The sequence below is a fragment of the Micropterus salmoides genome, unplaced genomic scaffold, assembly GCF_014851395.1.
Source record: "Micropterus salmoides isolate LMB-PRFRI ecotype aquatic unplaced genomic scaffold, ASM1485139v1 Ms_hic_scaffold_13, whole genome shotgun sequence".
NCBI lineage: Eukaryota > Metazoa > Chordata > Actinopteri > Centrarchiformes > Centrarchidae > Micropterus > Micropterus salmoides.
In genome coordinates, this window is record NW_024040374.1 from 13,824,914 (window position 1) to 13,841,841 (window position 16,928).

The 16,928-nt window shown below is 43.0% G+C and overlaps 1 protein-coding gene across 9 annotated transcripts in view; it reads right to left on the reverse strand.

Annotated features, from left to right (window-relative positions):
* LOC119900577 (ephrin type-B receptor 3-like) overlaps positions 1–16,928 on the reverse strand; it is a 60,864-nt gene that overhangs the window by 20,873 nt on the left and 23,063 nt on the right. For all 9 annotated transcript variants that reach the window (XM_038715664.1, XM_038715656.1, XM_038715660.1 and 6 more), the window contains exons 2-4: positions 9,612–9,676; positions 4,464–5,136; positions 772–927 (exon numbers count right to left, since the gene is read on the reverse strand). In XM_038715664.1, the coding sequence (XP_038571592.1) occupies positions 772–927; positions 4,464–5,136; positions 9,612–9,676 (894 nt within the window). The remainder of the gene's footprint in view (positions 1–771; positions 928–4,463; positions 5,137–9,611; positions 9,677–16,928) is intronic.

Below are 16,928 nucleotides of genomic sequence, written 5' to 3' on the forward strand. Positions count from 1 at the left end.
GTGGTATTAGTACATTTTTCATGCATTAACTAGAACGTTTTCCCCCTTCCACATAACAAGAGGCTGTTCCAGCAGTTCTTCAGAGAAAAAGGAGGACAAGAGTTCAAATTTGAATTGTATGCTCATTTCCACCGTGTCTGTGTGTATGTGTGAAGTGCTGGGGGGGACGAGTGAGACAAACTATTGGCAGAGCTTTAGCAATTCTTATCCAATTACCGGAGCCTTATCTCTCACTGCACTGTGGGAGAATCAGCCCCACACTCTTCTTCTCTCTTCACCAGGGAATGAATTAACTCATATTTGCGTTTGTGTGAGTTTGCTCTTAACGAAGGCACTGCTACTAGAGATAATTGTCCACTGTCTGTATAGTTGTGGCAGCACTGAGAACAGATAGATTTTACAGAGAGGCAGGTGGGATGCGGGTTTGGATAAAGTTCTGTATAACGTTGGGAAAGCAAGCAGACTTGTTTGCCATCCGTGTGGTATGTTGAGAACATACTCCTGAGGGATCACCTACTGAGTGCATAATTCAAGGAAGTCTGGGAGAACATTTACCACACAGTCAAGACTTCTGTTTTATGACTACCAATACATTTGATTACTGTCTGAAGATGAGGTATAAACCCATTTCTGTTTTTTTTTTGGGAACAAGAACATGCAAGAGTTGTTGTTTGGTGTTCAAAAGGATTTCAATAACAGAATTTTAGATTATCACTATGACTTTCAAACAAGCTGATGTTATACAGTCAGCTGAAAGCAGTCTGTACTTACTGGTGCAAGGGGAGTCGGGAGAATCAGTGTCTGAGCGGTAGTAACCGTTTCGACAGGAGCAAACGCTGGATGCTCCTGAGCTGGCGCGGCTGTTGGCTGGACAGGGCAAGCAGAAGCTGTCTCCCTGTTTGGACTTGAAGGTGCCAGGGCTGCAAGCTGATGGCAAAAGAGAGACAAATGAGACAGAAAAGAGATGTTAACACTGGATTTAATGGTTTAGGAAGTAGCCATGGAGGACTTTATATAACAATTTATTTTTGTTGCTAAATTTATATGGCCAGTAGGCCACTCTCATTTTGGAATGAAAATGCAAAATTTTACTTTTATTAATCTCTAGTTCCGGTGTGCATCCACAAAAGGGTGCAAAAATATTAATATTCATTTTATGGCTATAAGGTTTGCATTTAAAACACTGTTCCAGCTCCCTAGTAAAAATTACTAAAACGCCTTATTTGATGTGTTTAGCATGTGTTTGTTTGTGTACATGTGTGCGTGTGCCCATGATTTGGTTTTGTCCCTTCAACCCCACATATTCCCTTTTCCCTAGCTGTTTGCATAAACCCATGCTCACATGACGAGACTGTCATCATAAATTACATACACCAACCTCAGAGCCAAAACGCTGGCATGTCGCTTTCATCTGAATTCAGTCTTTTACCAAATACATTTAAGTACACACAGACAATCAGAGAGGCACACAACACATGCTGATGTGTACACAAACATTGATCTGTGCACGACTGTGCTCTTTGTTAGTATGTCTGCATCCCTCTGTCTTTGAGATCACTCCCTGCACAGACCAACACAATACTCCCTTCAACATAGTTTTACCTAAACTAGCTCATTGGTGAAGCCTAGTTAATCAGATGAAAACACTGTCAGCCTTTGTCAATGCCCTATCTCCATTTATAGCAGCTGCTGTTGTTTATAACTCAGGTGATAAGGTGCAGACTTTCAGGGAAGCACTGACAGCGGCACTGTGATCTAGAACACTTTGGCAGGCTCCATATCTTTGATAAACTGTCTCGTTAAAAGATGAATGAGTTTGTCGCAGTGCTTAATAAAAAAGACGAGAGCAGGTGAGACAGGCAAACTTTACAGGGGCCAGTTGATTAGCTGACCCACTAGTGCGTTAGCTCATCAGTGTCAAGGACACACTGCTGTGTTTGTCCCCCTGAATGATAATTATCACCATAGCTCCTACATTTGTATTTCACTCCCTGTTGAAAACAACCAAGGTTGGAGGTCAAATCTAGAGCAGACCACTTCCTGCTCCTGCTGTTTTCTCGTTTTTGAACGTTCAATATTAGCACAAAACCACCAGTTGACTGCGCTGTGTACATTAGTACTGAGTGTATTTGTTCTTCCACCATTAATCAGAGTCATCCACACCAGTGGCTAACAGGAAGTACTGCTCAATAAACAGATAAGAAATGACCTCGAGTTTTACCAGGTGGGAGAACAGGTTCTTCGATTTGGTATCGTGGCCCATGCAAGTTCTTTTAAGTTCACACAACAAAAAGTAAACTACAAGCAATTTTTCAACTCACAGGGGATGAGAGTATTGGTTGTTGAACATGTTAGCCTAACGAAAGAGGCTGAGGGAGCATTCCCATTAAAATAAACTTTTTTTAAGGGAAGGGCTAAAAGTGCTGATCAATCACTTCCAGTGAGTAAAGGGGTCATCCTCTTCCTTTCATCCATCCATTTTCCCCTCAGAGGAACCACTAAAGAATAAGAAAGAAAGAAAGACAAGGGGCTAGAGAAAAAGGGAGGGAGAGATGGAAGAGGTGGAGGCATAGAAAATGCTAATCCTGCAGGCACTTTTCCCCCCTCTTCTCCACTCCCCTGTGTCTTATCCTCTCATGCAGAACATAGAGCTTAAGGAACTGATTAGAATGTATGCTGAAATTGGAAAGTGTGGAGCATGAAGAAAAAAGGAAAGAATATTGGGGGTTAAAAAAAGCAAATTAGTGGAAAGGCAAAAAGAGGCTCATCGATTAATATTAATGCAGACATTCTTACTGTAACTTCGTGGTGGCGTATTAATGAGAGCAACGGCCTTCAAATTAGGAAGGAATGGCAGAAGGAGAGGTAAAGACTAGTACAGAGAAAGGGAGTGCAATGGTGGTGTAGCTGGAGGAGATACAGCATGTTGGAACCAGGACAGAAAAGCAGAGAAAGGAAGAGTCACGGCGAATAGATGATAAAAGATGAGTACAGAGTAAAATAGGGGGAAAGGAGAAAAAAGCAGAGTGGACCTGAAGAAAGGTGATGTGAGAAGAAGAGAGGGAGATTTATCCCTTGTGGTTTCCAGTGAAGCTTGATTAGAGAACATTTTATCAGGGCCCAGTCACCAGGGCTTTAACCTTGAGCTGCCAGGAACAAACAAATTAGTTTTTAACCACACACACACACCATGCTTTAGATTTACTATGCTCTCTCTCTCTTTCTCTCCCACATACTAACGCGCACACGCACGCACGCACGCACGCACACACACACACACACACAAACATACACACTCTCCTTCTAAAGGTGAGCACATATTCAATATTTAGGGTCTGCCAAAAGGTGCCAGTGTAAACTATCCGCCCCTTCCCTGCCTGATCACCAGTTTGGGTACTGAACAAAAGGTCTCCTTAGCATCTCTCTGCTATGAGAAGAAGAATGAGCCCTCAGAACCCAGGCAGGCAATGATGACATACAAACCATGCATAAACTTTACATCCAAAGACACCTCAAAATTAACACTGCTGATCAATGGCCCTGCCAGCTCCCCTCTTCACTCTCTCTCTCATCCTGCTGTCTCCATTTGACCTATGCATGACCTAAGCCTAATTTTACGCTCCTATACCCCTCAACACATGCATATTTTCCATTTATCCTTCCCTCTCCTCTTGCTGTCACCTGCACTCCATTTAAGCTGAGACCTTGCTGTTTAAATTCACCTTGCTCTCAACATCTGTGAACCCATCATGTTTTCCATCAGACCCGAAACCATCATAGGGCCTCCCAACTCTCAGAAACAGACAGCCTCCACTGCATTTCCATTTATTTAGCTACCAGCTGCCAGGTAAAACTGAGGTCAGAGGAGTGAACAGTCACCTGCTGACAGTGTCATCTAGTGTGTATTATTCTGCCATGTAGTCACTGGATTAATGTGTCAAAGAATACAAAGCAGATAAATGGCTCATAATAACATGGCAGCTGGATAATCTAGAGACGGAGGCTGTAACCTGTAGCTGAAACAATACTAATTCAATCTCCAACAATCAGTGTGTCCACAACAGTCATGTGTCCAGATGAAGTGTCCTTCAGCAAAACTTTGACCCCCTTCCTACTCCCTTCCTACTCACTCATTGTAATTCACTCTGCATAGAACCATCAGATACTACTTGCCTAAAATGCAAATGTAACTTTCTCGGCAGTAATAATGTGATACATTATTGATCGCCAAAGGGAAATACCCCCCAGCCCCACCATCATCTTCCAGGAAGATACGATTGTGAAATAAGCTACAAAATAGCACACTATTCTGTAGATTTAGAAAGATTTGTTGACTTGCGATTGGTCAGTTCAGCAGCTAACATATGGATTGAACCTTGTGTGCCCTGGATTAGTCCTTCATCATAAACACTGAGTCATAAAATCCTGGAATGACCTAGAAAATCTGTTGTGAAAACACTCACCTTGACATTGGGTATCCTTCATGGCTGGTTCAAAACCAGCTGAGCAGGTGCAGGCTCCTACAGGAACCATCCACTCGCCATCTCCGTTACAATAAAGCTTCAGCGGCACGGACACCTCCAGGGCGTTTGGGACACAAGTTCCCGGCGCAATGACCAGGGATGTTGCCTCAGCCCCAGTTGCTGTCTCTGGGAAAACAGCAAAGTTGGCAATGGTGGTGGAGCACTTCTTGTAAAAGACTCGCACTGAGATGAGTGACATGCAAGCACCAAGGTCCTGGAAGGCCAAGTAGAACCCAGCTTTGGACAGTGGCCCGAAACTTCGTACTTTTGTGTTTACACGTCCAGACTCGAGCATGGAAAAGCTCTCATCTGGGGCAATAGTGTCCACCTTCACATAAGGGTTTTCCATCCAGAAAGGGCTGGTGGCTGTGGCTGAGTCTGAGTCAGACTCATAGTAGAAGAGGTTGAAGGTCTCTTTGCAGGAACCTGGGATGTTAGGAATGCTGTTGCAATCGCGCACTGTGAATTTCATCTCCACATATACACGCAGCACATCCTTCCGTGGGATGAAGTCACTGCGTAGCCAGTTATTCTGGTTGAGCTCACGAACATTGCAGACTTGGTATGTCCGGATAGGGTTCATGGCATCATCGTATCCACTCACCTCTTCCCACTGAAAAGTAAGTAGAAGACAAAGAGAAACAGGTTAGAGGCTGTAAATTTTTGTTGATAGATAAATACTAGACATCATGTTTGTCTGGTTTCTGGAATGCATGTAAAATGTCACCCATTTCAGCACACCTTGCTACATTCAGTTATGTTGCATGATAAAAAAAAGAATGAAAGAAACAGGGCAGATGTTAGGACCAAGCGAGAAAGAAGCTTTTGGGATATTACATTCCTTTGGCTTCACTATGCTACGCCTTTCATCTCTGGTTAGTGTAGCGAAAAGCCAGGGATGTGGACTGCCAATTCATCACAATTACAGCAACCTGTCACCTCCTCGCCACAGAGTCACCACCGCGTGTTTACCTCATATCTGTTTGGAAGTAGCAGCCACATTGCTTCACAACCAATTACGCTTCAATTACAGAGCAATGATCGTAACGTCCTCTAATAAAGACGGGGGAAAGGCGCCGTTTAACCTTCATGCTTTTCTGTTTTTACACTCCTCTACATCTTTCAATGCTAACACAGTACCCAGGGGGTGAATTACTGTGGATAAAATGGGATTAAATTTTCTAAACTTTGATTACCAGCTTCATTAAATGAGCACAAGAAAACTAAACTGTAAAAGCTTTGCTGTAAAACACTGTAATCTAATGCATTTTTCAATCTCAAATGAGGACACCACGATTAAATCATTTCACTTCAAATAGCGATTCCTGTGTGTATAATATATCTTTGTGCATGTGCGTGTGTGCTAAGGGATCTGCTCCCCTTTCCTACCAGACAGAGTGCATTTATTTTTTAGCTAAGCCAGGCAAAGTTTATTTGCATAGCGCCTTTCTAATATAAAGGCAATTCAAAGTGTTTTGCATAAGACATGGCAATGTATTAAAGCATTTAAAAGACAACAAGGAGAAAAAGTTAAATAGAACAAAATAAAACTAGACAAAGGAATAAAAGTTATAGTGCAGCTTTAGCTAAAACTCTGTACTACTCATTGCACTTGCTACCTAAATCCATGAGACTGAACCTGTGACCTTCTGATTACAGGATGGTCTTTCACATCACTCAGCCCCCTGCCACCCTAAAAGACTAAAATACTAAAGTCTTAAATGCCAAGACACATCTATAACAAAATTAAATGTCGGTTGCACTCTCTGGACTGGGGTTTGCTGCGGCACATTTAACTGTCTCGAAACTCTGGCATAAAGGCACCAATTTGTTCTCCAGAACCAGTTGTTTCCATCTAAGCTCTGAGCATCTTAATTAAGGCTGTGATATGGATGTGGTAGAGACAAGGCTATTCATCCAAGACCCTGGAGGCCATGATGAAGAGAGGGAGAATGGGCGTAGCTCGACTGTAGCATTACAACGATGGCCCGACGAGAGCAGGAGGAAGCAACTAAAGGCAATCGATAATCACCAGCCAGGTCAATGGGATGGCTAAAAGCATGATGTGTCAATGGGTATTTAGTTTAGGGTGATAAATCACCCACTGCAAAAGAGCAATACAGCCAAGTGTTTGTGGGTGTGTGTATGAGGTTGTGTGTTTTCTTAAATGCACTTGTGTGAGTCCGTCTGCCTGAGTCTGTACTTGCACTGTGTGTTTGTTTGTATTAGTATTATGTATGTGTAGGTGTGAGACATGCACCAGTGGCCAAACATTCTGAGTGCCTGCTTACCAAGCCTGAATGAATTAAGTAGGTCATGCGAAAAAGGGTCAAGTTTCTTGGCATTGATTTCCAACAAGATGAATCGTTATGCAAGATTGGCGATCCACTCCACTTTCTCTTTGTCCTTTCCAATCAAAGCTTTGAATTTTACTTTTAGATGGCAATGAACAATGATTCTGTGATGCCATCCTTGGACGTCCAAAGCCCCCCTGGACCTATATATTTTGCAATATTTTGGCAAAACTCTTTGGAACAAACAACAGATCTGAATAGAGAACGGAGAAGTAGGTTGGCCTGCCGGAGTTCTTTAAGACGTTTTATTGGACATTTTTATAGCTTTTTTCAGTCTTTGAGTTTAGGTGAAGTCAAGGTGAACATTAACTGTTAGCAGCCTTGATTACAACTCAGATAAACTAGTAGTATTAGCTTTAGGTTAATGTTGTTATGTTGTGCTGCTGCTGCTGCTGCTGCTCCAACAAACTCTAGTACTAGCAATTAGTGTGCTTTTATTTTTCTTTGTTGTTAGTATTGATAAGCTCTATGGGGCTATTTTTAAGGACATTCTAGTTTGTTCATAACATGTTTAAGCATGCTGGGGGTCTGTGAAGCAGACAGTGACACACTAAAAATAGTTATTATCTCCACAAGCTAACTAACTTTGTTTATTGTTATCAGTGTATGGTTATACAAAAACCCTGTGGGTGCCATTCCAGGTATGTGGGGAGCCCCGCTATAAAGTGGAATTCCCCTTTCATTGCCCACCTGTTTTGTAAGATAAATGATACGGCATATAGACAGACACACACAATACAGGAAAACACACACACACACACACACACCTTTACACAGTCATGCATCATGCACAGATGCCCCAGGCTATACAGAAAGATACAGATAGTGAGTCTAAGAAATCCAAAAATTCCAAAGTGCAGACACAGAGGCAAGAATAAGATGAAAGAATACATGTACACATATGCATGTGTGTATAGTGCCTTGCACATATCAATAATTGAATGTGCTCTTACAGATACTCATTCACAAATGTCTTTGGCACCTAGGTTTTACACAAAGAGTGGTGGTGTTTATTGTAGCACCTATAGGCCTCTGGATTCACTGTCACAAATGGAACAGCTTATGTTCCCCTCTGTGTAGCTTTATGTCAGTTGCTTTATCTGTATGTGTTGTGCAACACTCAGAAGCAAGACAGAGATGCTGTGACTCAGACTTTGCTGGAAAGTATCCCTGAAAGAGTGTGTGTAGTCAGTTTGTGAGTGGGCCTATGAGTTTTTCTCAGAAATTGATTTTTTTCCCCCTCTGTATGCTGTCGCCCTCTCTCTGTATGGACATTTCTCTGGATTTTACTTAATCTCAGTCTCACTGCTTTCCCCCTCACTTCCAGCTCTCTCAGTATGTTGTTTTGTTTGTGCTCTCAGCCACTTTATCGGTTCCTCTTAAACAATACCAGAATGTACAGGTACAGGCTGCCACGTTCCCATTGCAAAAGCATATAAATAAACACATACAATACATTGTGAATAAAGACACAAACAAGACAACAGGGATGATTGATTTTTTTTGTGTGTAAGAGAAAAATAAAAGGAGAGAAAACATAAAGGGTAGAAAGATAACTCAGGGACAACCACCGTCTGTGGCACATTCTGCTGTCAAAAAAAGGCAGGGGAGAGACTCATCTCCAGTCTTTTGGTTGGTAATGTGGGAAATGTGTAGTGCAAAAGGCTCTGCACTGTATGTATATCTCTTGAAAAGGAGCATCTGTTGTGGCTTCGCCTAGAAACGAAACGGGGAGGTGTCGCTCTGCCTTTTTGCATGGGACCGGTGGGAGCATCGCTGCTGCATTGTATCTTAATGAGGAGGAGGGGGACAGAGAGAGGCAAAGGAAGATGGACGGATGGGAGGGGCAAAGGAGGAGCAAAGGAGGCCACGAAAGGCAGTGTGGGGGGGTTGTCCTACTGATTGTTGCAGCTGAGGTGGCTAGTGTGTCTGACTTCATTAGTGCTTAGTTAATTGGAAGTAATGGAAGGGGTAAATAAGGATGGTGGGATACTTCCAACAGCTGGGATGGAATCTCCCTGCAAGTGCATTGAGGTAAAAACTAAATATAAAAAATGGGGGCCCACCTTTCAAAACACAAGGGCCAAGTTAGAGGGCCACACAAAGGGGAAGGGAGGAGTGCTGGGGGTCTTTGAAGTATAGCTGGGGAGGGGTCAAGACTCTTTTTGCTCCTCTTTCTGCTATTGTGGAGACCACATGGGAAAGCAAGATGAGGCTGTCACTGGCACTTTGTGTGTGGTAGATTTTGATGCCTGGATGTGCAATGGGTCAACGCCAACACCCTTTTTAGTGTTTAAAAAGTTAGTTCATGAGGAAACTGCACTGAAAAGTGCACTGAGGCGGTCTGTGACTGGGCGGGTCAGTGAAATGGGATTGCTGTGTATCTTTTTCTGCTTGCTAAAAAGTACCTCCTGTTGAATCCTAAAACATATCTTGTTGAGTGATATGCTTATGAAGGTGTACAGGACCAGGTGGCCTGCAGACCAACTGTGTGTAGAGCAACATGCATACACTCAACACTGAATGTAATCCTTTAATAAAAGTATAGAGTCAAAGTTACAGTCCACACATATATATGTATTTGACAAAGCATTGAAATTCCAAAGAAAAAAATCCAGCAGTTACGTTGGGTACACAATATTCTCTTCTACCATCTGTGTCTTTATTAATAAATCAGTCTTACTTTACATAAACACACAAAGGCACACAAACACACACTACAGATTAAACTCACCCCGGTTTCAGGGTGTGCAGTCCAGGCTAATTCTGTCGTGGCCCACTTCGTGTCCATCAGCGTCTCTGTAAACGGAAGCAGAGAGAACACAACAAGGTCAGACAAAGAGGAATAGGGTGACAGAGGTGATCAGTAGAACTTGCAATAATTTTACAACAATGTCATAAAACTTGTGCCGCGCAAGGGATAAGGCGCTTTGACCAAAGTTGTTCTCAGATAACTGGGTGAATAACTCAGTGACAGAAAACGCGGGCTTAGAGAGATATTAAATTGAATTGCACAAAGAAGTGCCGCATGTCTGTGTGCAGCAGGAAGACCAAGAGACAGTGGGAGAGTGAGACAGAAATCTAGGTGGGTGATCTGTGAGGTATTGTGTGACATTTTATTGCGGCTCCTTGTCTGGCTAATTAGTCTCAATTAGACGTTTGCTTTTATACAGGGGAAAGGAAAGAACGGTGAGTCTCGCAGTGAAACAGTTCCGCTTCCCACAGGGCACTGTGACACACACACTTGATAACACACACACACATACAGTGAGTAACAGGTTGTAAAATTCCACAAGATATATAACCCAACAGAAGGCTTGAATGGAGAAGGGGGTTGTAAAGTTAGGTGTCACAAAGGAGGCGCTCTTGAGCGGAACAGAGGTCAATACACTTCAATTGGATTCACTTTCTGTCAATACTTGAACACATACACACTTCGCATTTACCTTGTTTTTACGCTTGTCACTTGGCAAACTGAGAAAGGCACATACATCATATACACGGTACACAAAATGGTGGACAAAATCCCTTTCCTCCTTTCCACTTTCCACTCTCTACTGGCAAAGGTGCCGGCTTTGTGAGAGCAGAGAAGGAAGACTATAAATGTCGGGTCTTTTACTACCTGGCGCTCAAGGCACAGTATGCAGCCACCATTATTATCTCAACCACTGTGCTGTTCTACAAGATAGTAAAAGATGATGAAACGGCACTACCAGGAAGTGAGCATGCACTGTCCCTGGTCATGGAAGCAAGTGTGAGATGTTCCATTTTTCCTGCCTCAGCTGAAGGGGATGAACCTGAAGAAGTCTTTCAGCCTACTTTGCTACTCTTTCACTGCCTATGTGTCCTTCTTTCATCTATTTATTTTTTTTGCCTGCTAAGCTGACAGGAAACGAGACTTGGGAGCAGAATAAAAGGCTAAACCCCAGGATTTCACCATCCCTTCTCCAAATGCCACCACTGCTGCATTCAGGAGCAATAGTGGTGACCCTCGAACTCAAAGACCCCTTGTGAATTATGTCTAGCTCTGTAGAGATGGCGTGCTCCCCCGGCTGGGAATTCCCATTGAATTCCACCCCCTCATGCTTTGAGTGACAGTGTCTCTGACGTGTGTGTGCCTATTACACTGGTGAGAAAACCTGACTTCCAAGAGATTTCCTGCCAAACGGAGATATCCTCCCGTGCAAAAAACAAATGCAATCAGATTTCAAATGTAGTTTTGGCTTGTTGCCCTCAGGCGAAATGGTCTGGAAGCTTCACTGTGAGCCAGTTCACGCAGTGAGAACTGTCTCTCTGGGAGTGGCTCTGGGAGCTGAAGTGAATATCATGTACTAGCATAGGGTCAAATCCAGCTTGCAACCCTTGTCACAAACAATCCATTCCCCTTCCTCCCTCATCAGTCTCTCCAATATTCTCTCTGTGCTGATAATGGAAATGCTTTAGAACAGGTCTGCTTTTGCAGAGAGCTTTCTTTTTTAACCAGATGCAAAGAGCCACATTTGTCAATTGAGCAAATAAGGCCCTACTAGTATTTTCATCTCATAAACTGTGTCAGTGCTTATTAGCTGCGGGACTTCCCCTGACTCAAATCATGACAGTGTGGGATTTGGGACCTGTTACCTACAGCTACGCAGGTGTGATGAAAATTATACACTTCCACTGCATGGTGTTTATTGTTATGACTGGGCCGTGTGTATTAGCTTGTCATTAGAGCTGACCTTGCTGAAATGACAACAGGGTGGACAATGATCGACAGAGATGAGAGAGAAAGACCGAGAGATGGGGAGCAGAAAAAGAAATATGCAAAACACACACACAGCTGTACAGTCTGACTCAGTGATTTAGACAGTGGGTCATTTGGGAGTGCATGTGCAGCAGTAACCCTTCCCTTCTCGATGCATCTGCATTGTTTAGCCTCTGTGCTTGTGTGTGTGTGTGTGTGTGTGTGCCTGTGTTGGAAGGTAATTGTGTGTGTTTGGTGCAAAGCCCTGTATTGTGCCCAAAGTGGAGCACCAATCCTGAGTCAATGGGCCAGAGCAAAAGCACTGAATGACCTCGACCTAACCCGGCCACTCCCTCTCGGTCAGCGTGTATGTGAATGAGGTGGCTGTTACGCTCATATGTCTCTGCACACCATGTTTATATGTGTTTATATAAAACACCGGACAATAGAAGTGCACTGCAATATTCATGACTGTACAGCAAATTCAGACACCTGCACAGTCACAGAAAACACACGCACACGAATACACACACACACACACAAAGGAAACAAAACAAACCTGGAAAATAAAGTGCTATATGCCCCCACACAATGCAACCATTTTTGTATGCCAAACCCATAAACCCGTGCTTTATGGACGATAAAGGATGAGAGAGAGGCAGAGTAAGACAGATTAAAGAGAGAAAGGTATTTTTTAAAGCAGCAACCTCTGAAAGCTTCTAAGACTAGCTGGCAGCTTGCCTAATGGGCCCGGTTGAGAGACAGAAAACGAAAAATAGGCGGAAAGAAAACCAGAAGGACGAGTTGACGGAGAAACAACCACTATGTGACTATAAGACCCTCCCCTGTACACAGAAAGCGCTCTTCTTTGCATTTTTGCTCTATACGTTTCATTTGACTCGTTCATATCCTGAAAGTGTAAAATGAGAGAAGGAAATATTGTACTTTGCAGGGGGGAAAGAGCAAACAGAGTAAATTAGGCAAATGAACATGCAATTTACTGCTGTAAAACACACACACACACACACACACACATATACACACACAGAGCGAGTGAGAGTAAAGCATGCAGATGTGAGAGGTAGCACTGGATCAGGATACACAGATGCACAGGGCTGTTTAATCCATCTTCCTTGCATGCACTCTCATTTTTTCTCATTCATTTCCAATCTATTTCTCATCATCCCTGTGAAATGATGTATATAATTCCCTGTTGTTTCCTTTCTCCACCTCTTTTTCTTTCCCCTTTTTATCACTCAATTTCTCTCTTTACCCTCCACTGGGAAGTGTAGATTTGACCTCTTTTCGTTTTTCTTTTTCCTCTTTCTCTTCTCTCCTCGTTTTCTTGCCGATCTCTATTTCTGTGCTTGTGTTTTCACGCTGTGCTGTGATGGATGTGACGCTCGGTGTACAGGGGAATTTCAACCTCCCACTGCTTACGAAAACTATTCAATTAGCATGTTGCTGTTTGAGTAACCTGAGGACTGCTTTAGTAAAGTGTTATTTATGATATAGGTCAAATGCACCTGGGATTAGCATAACAAACATGAGGGACAATAGCAGTAACATTTGTTTTCTCTACAAACTCTGACTGTGTGAGAAAAATTGCAGAAATACAAACAGGCTTGAGAGATGCTATGCAGGCAAATACATGTGCGCACGCACATATACACACATGCATGCACACACGCTAAACCAGCCCCTACACTCTAATCCCGTAATGACAGGGCAGGCCTAATAACAGGGGAGGGCACTGAAGCATTTGTCCCTATGGCCGCATCCAACACACACTAACATGCACACACACAGCACCCAGAGTTAGAAGCCTCTTAAAATATTTCTTTGTTCAAACAAGCAGACTTCTTAAAAGAAAGAAAAAAGAGAGGGAGGGAAGGAGGAAAGGGGAAGAAAGGCTATTATTGAGAGAGAGGAATGTGCAGTCGTTTCACAGGGCAAAGTCCCCAGGTTGCAAAGAGCAGACAGGTGAGGGATTTAGTTTGGATCTTGCTGCGACTACTTTGAGCTGTTTTGCATGCTCGTCTTTGTCAGCGTGACCCCGTCAGATGACAACTGAAAGATAACTTAACCGAGCCTCGAGTGAGTTCAAAGATATGGCTCAACAACCTTGGAAAAAGAGCTATCTTTCTAATGTTAACCAAAAGCGTTTTACTGATGTAATAGCTTCCTGTTAGCTTGTTTTCCTGCTATAAGTGGAAAACAAAATGGCTTCCCCCCCATGCTAGCATTAACTGCTGTATTAATGAAACATGATGACAACAGGATTTTGTTTTCAGCCAGGAAAAGTAATGAAGAAAAAACTTCAAACCCCCTAATGACTACTTCCCCGAAATCTTTCCCTTCAGGCTTGCCACTAGTTAATTATCTTCTCCCCACCTCTTCTCTGAGTTGCTTTTGTTGTATTCTCCTACAGTCAAACAGACCAAGCACATGGCAACCTGGCATGGGGTAGACACTCCATTAAAATACTATGCTGTCTGGTTGCCAAACACTTGAGCCTGTGTTTCGCCACAGAAACAGTGAAATGTGTCAACATTGGGAGTGAGGACCCCACGCTCAACTTATTAGCGCTATTAGCCTGATTGCTTTGTGTGCTATCTTTGTTGGCTCTGCTTTTGTCATCTAACAGGAAGTAAAGGCAGGGAAAGAGGAAGAGAAATTCAGAAAAACAGAGCAGGAGTAGAGATGCTATTGAAATTCAAATTGTCCAGGCAGCCTTTTTGCTTTTGTGCAGGGCCAGAGTGCGATGATTAGGAGAAGTCCCCTCCATTTTATGGCGAGACCTCCCCTTCAGCACCCACACACATACACACACACACTCACACTAATGTGACACACAGTCACGGTAATTGGTTGCTGCGACATGGACAGGCCAAGGAGGTGATTCCTCTGTGGAATTCCTGAACGGACTGGCCTCCCATGACAAAACCACCCCCTCCCCATCAGCACACACACATACACACACACATTCTTCATCCTGCTACCACTCTCTGTCAGTCATCCCACAATGGCTGTCACACAAGAGGTTTGTCCTGTGTGTCTGCTAACAGGGTTACGCCGTCGATGCCGAGGAAATAAGCTCTCTTTCCCCCTGTCTCTCTCCTGGTCTCCTATTTTTTTTCCTCCATACTCTTTCCCTCTCGCTTAGTCAAACTGTTGTATCATCTCTCCCTATGGGGAAGTCTAATGTACACAAGTCTTTGCCCTCTGCATTTGTCACTGGGCCCCTGTCCTCAATTATTTTTTCCCTCATCAAAAGATACCTTGGGGCTGAATACTATTGGCGGTTGTAAAAGCGTGCCGTTTCTGTTTTTTCCTTCTGTCTGGTTGGCCCATCGTGTCTGCAGAGACAATTTCCGACAAGCAGCTCTTACACAATGATGCTGGGAAACAAAAACACAAGGATGTTCTTTTCTGTCAGAGGCGAGATGGTGAGCAGTTGAAATGGAGGACATTGTGAGCTAGTGCAACAGCTTTTTTGAAATTATATTTAAAAGTACATGTGTGATCGCTTGTGTGTGTCTGCTGAAACCAAGGAGTGTGTTGCCTATTTCTAGGTCTAGTCTAGTTCCTGTGTTGCTGACGGAATGGGCCTTTGTCTTTGCTCCATTTTTTCGTTCTCTCTCTCCCCCTCCCTATCCCCTTCTCTCACTAACTCTCCTAATTACAAAGCACAGAGGATCTGACGAACAGGTAGCCCTAAGGGCAGCTGTCTACAAAACCAGGTGTGCCTCTGTGTGTGTGTGAATACATGTGAGTCAGCATGTGTGTTTGAGTGAGTGTATGTACATATGTGTGCATGTCTTTAGAAGATGGTGCCTGGCTAATATGATTATGAGTAATCATATGTGTGCCTGTTTAAGTCATTGATGTATGCATAAATGTAAGTGGTTCAAACTGGGCTTTTACCCTTGTACCTCTTAGGTTTAGTCGCTCTAATGTTGGCCACTTAGGAATTGAAACTTATTTCAGTGTGTCACTGTTGATAGCTACATTTTTTGTCTTTAATAGAAATGCTAAAAGACGAACACTCACAAACTAAACTTTCTGCCAAACTAATTTTCTCTGCTTTCTTATTCTGAGTATGTGTGAATATGTGCGTGAGTGAATGTGCACATTCTCTCCTTTCTCTTTCCCAACTTCCCAGTTAACCACCCGACCCCTCACCCTTCCCGAGATCCCACATTCACAGCTGTCTGCATTGTCCCGTGGGTTCACTGAATGGCTCTGTGTTTGGTTGCTATTGAATAAGTCACAGCCCCTTCATCAACAGTACTGACAACATAACACATAGACACACAACCACACATTTTCACAGTTGGGGGTGAGCCATTACCACTTGTTTTATTGGCTACTTGCTCTCTGACATAAGCACTTTAGATTACCTTCAAACTCCAATTAAGGAAAGGTTCAGTGGGGATCCTCAATAGTGTGAGTGCCATCTTTGCTCCTGTTAATGTAGCTAGATTTATCAGCATTTGTTGTTGTTGTTCAAATTAAAACACTGATATAATAACAGTACAGCAGATTGCCCAAGACATGCAGTTTAGCTTATAGCTGACTGAGATTGTGTTTTCAGCTAAATGCTTGAGCTAGCTTTGAACCTGCAACCTTTTAGTTACTGCTTCATTTCCCCTACCATGAAAGCTGCACTTAACATTTTGCTCTCAGAAGGGAATGTTAAAGCTTTTGTTCACTGTCCATAACATTGCCCATTTATCTTTATGTCTCTCCCTGCCCCTTTACTCAATAGATAGACAGCTCTCTTTACTTGCATGTGCTGCTTCCACAAAACTGCTGATGCTGACCATGGTGACATAATAACATTTCTCTGCCTTTGTCTGAGAAGATCTAACCACCACTGTTTTGTTTTGTCATGCTTTCCTGTGTGACGTGAAGTTTACTGGGTTTCATTCACCATTAAAATATTCCTCTGAGGGAGTCATCCTATCCCCTGATTTACAGCACTGAGATGTTTGGCCTTGTCATATGAAGTCTAATTAAGGCTGCCGGTGCTTTTACTCACCTCTAACTGGAAACCAGTCATGACTCCACATATTTGATCCTGGCATCATATGAAATGGTAATATACATCCTACATTTACAGTAAATGAGGATATTTGCGCTGAAAACTACAAATTCCTTTTTAGTTTAGTTATAGCAATGATTTTATAAGGTGTGGTGTCACATTTACCCCTTACATTTCATTTTGGAAAGGCATGTTCCTCATTTGCAAATGATTACATTAAGGGCATCAAGTCTGTCTGTGTTTAACCACCTCCAGGAAATGGGCACGGAACCATATTACTG